The sequence below is a fragment of the Acanthisitta chloris genome, unplaced genomic scaffold, assembly GCF_000695815.1.
Source record: "Acanthisitta chloris isolate BGI_N310 unplaced genomic scaffold, ASM69581v1 scaffold18376, whole genome shotgun sequence".
NCBI lineage: Eukaryota > Metazoa > Chordata > Aves > Passeriformes > Acanthisittidae > Acanthisitta > Acanthisitta chloris.
Genome location: NW_008677767.1, coordinates 1 through 2,409, shown reverse-complemented (window position 1 = coordinate 2,409; position 2,409 = coordinate 1). Strand labels below are relative to the sequence as shown.

The 2,409-nt window shown below is 41.4% G+C and overlaps 1 protein-coding gene across 1 annotated transcript in view; it reads right to left on the bottom strand.

Moving 5' to 3' along the window:
- Positions 1 to 2,320, bottom strand: part of GPATCH11 (G patch domain containing 11) — a 5,332-nt gene extending 3,012 nt beyond the window's left edge. Inside the window, exons 1-4 of the mRNA XM_009076648.1 lie at positions 2,274 to 2,320; positions 1,949 to 2,175; positions 657 to 698; positions 457 to 577 (exon numbers count right to left, since the gene is read on the bottom strand). Of these exons, the coding sequence (XP_009074896.1) occupies positions 457 to 577; positions 657 to 698; positions 1,949 to 2,175; positions 2,274 to 2,320 (437 nt within the window). The remainder of the gene's footprint in view (positions 1 to 456; positions 578 to 656; positions 699 to 1,948; positions 2,176 to 2,273) is intronic.
- Between the last annotated feature and the right edge of the window lie 89 nt (positions 2,321 to 2,409).

The following is a 2,409-nucleotide window of genomic DNA, read 5'->3' as shown; positions in this document are numbered from 1 at the left end:
CATCAGGTTTTTGTAAGACAAAGTGGTTCACTAAACATCCTGCAAAAGATACAGCCTTCCTTAGGCTTTCCTTCTCCACATAGAACAAGCAAATCAGGCAAAAACAAAGCCAATACAACCTAAACAAATTTACCCTGATTTCTAAAACCATTGTAGCAACATTGTTCAGAATTATATGTGGATTTTACACTTAAAAAGATGACATGGCTCTCCAATTTATAAAGTTGCAAATGACTTGAGGAAAGTTAGTATTCAAAACTAAATGATGCAGCAGATGCTTTTAGCATTAGTGTTCATCTACTTTTGCTTCAGAACTGAGACACAATTACTCTGCATTGCAACTCTCACCTTATTCAAAACATTCAAAAGAGTAGCACACTAAAAGAATAACCAAACCTAAATCATAAAAAGAATTGTGTTCAGACATTGCTTGGAATATCAGTTTCATCACTTCACCTGAACTGATCTGCAGCTTGTTCATTTGCTTGTTTTTTCATATGGAGTTTTTGTCTATAGTTTTCCAGTTTTTCTTCTGCTTTTCGTTTTTTTAATTCCTCATGACCAAGCCCACTTCTGCCTATGTAAGTTCAAAAGATGAATGTCAGCAGCTGGGAAGTTCTAATACTCAACTAAGTAAATCCAAAAGTATCACAAACCTGTTTTTATGTTCAGGGGAATAGGTTCAACAATGCCTTCTCCTAAGAGAGAAAATATAGGTCAATTTAAGAAATCAAGATTTTCTCAAACTGTGATTTGTGCGTTGTATTCAAGCAGGCAAGCTGCTTTGGCCATTAAATATATGCATTTTATTGTGATTTTGTTACTTGGAAGTTGAAAAATCCCAAACTAATATACACTTAGTGCATTACAAATGACCCAGCTGAACTGGACCTCCCTCTTTTTGGCTTGACTGCTGGATTGTTGTATACTTTTTTCAGGACAACTGAAGGAAAACAGCATTGACGTGACAGGCATAAGATGCCTGTGAGGAAGACTGCTTTGTTACAGCCTTATGTAGGATTTTTCTTCCTAGAATCTAATAACTCAACAATGATGAAGAATAAAAAGAATCTGTCTCGGCCAGTTCATTTGTGATTGTCTGTTAGAGACATGCTGAACTGGCATAGCAGTTACTGATGCCTTGTTTTACAGATTTTATTGCATCTATTAAGGCTTCCCAATGGCAGACCAGTGCACATTTCTTATTCAGAATCCATCTATAAATTCTAAGAGAGGAATTGACATTTTTTGGCATTGGCAAAACCATCAAAACATCCTCAATGCAGTTCCTGTAGGCATGCACATATAGAAGGGCATTTACTGCACTGCAAGTACTGCTCTTCCCTCACATCTCTTGATAGCCTGCATCATTTTAATTTCAGTTTTAGGGATTCACACTCACCTTCTGTCACGACACATTTACAGTTCAGTAATGCTACGGCTCTTGAGAGGCACTTATTTATAGAAGCATAGAATTTTAGGGGTTGGAATGGACCTTACAGATTATCTAGTCCCAACCCTCTGCCACCTCCCCACTAGACCAGGTTGCTCAAGGCTTCATCCAACCTGGCTTTGAACACTGTGCCAGGGCTGGGGCATGCACTACTTCTCTGGGCAACCTGTGCCAGGGTCTCACCACCCTCATAGTAAAAAAGCCTTTTCCTAATAGGCAGCCTAAATTTCCCTTCCTTCAATTTCAATCTATTACTCCTTGTCCCATCAGTGCAGCTCCTAACAAAGAGTCCCTTTCTGGCTCCCCTGTAGCCCCTTCAAATACTGAAAGGCTCCTATCAGGTCTCCACACAACCTTCTCTTCTCCAGGCTGAACAACTCCAACTTCCTCAGCCTGTCTTCACAGGGGAGGTGATTATTGGCCTTGTCTACAAACGAAATGACAGCTGCAGTCTGTAAAACGTAAAGGCATAGCTAAATATTGGCACATACTTACCGCTTTTGCCAAGGGCCTGGCCACTTTTGTAGCCCATCTTCTGGAGCAAAGCAAAGCCTTTGTTCTCGTTGCCCAACGCACTTTTCAATACCAAGTCACGTCTCTCCTTTTCCTCTTCTTTTATACTCTTCTGCCTGTTCTTCTCATTGGCTTCTTTTTGCTTTTCCTCCTTCTGAATAGCTTCCTTCACCCTCCTCACCATGGGCAAGCCCGGCCTTACATCCTGTCTGGGAGTTAGTAATTCCACCACGTATTAATACTTCTTTTGCAACGCGTTTACAGTCACTTGAGAGGGAGAAAATAAAGAAGAAAGCCACCTACTTACTGAATAAACAAATCAGACATGTAGTCTTCCTCTTCATCTCCCTCCATGCTCAGCACGCCCGCCCTGTGCCGAACGAGGGTTCGGCTACGGACAGCGTCAGCGCGCGGCGCGGCGCAGTGTATTTCCTCGCAGCGCG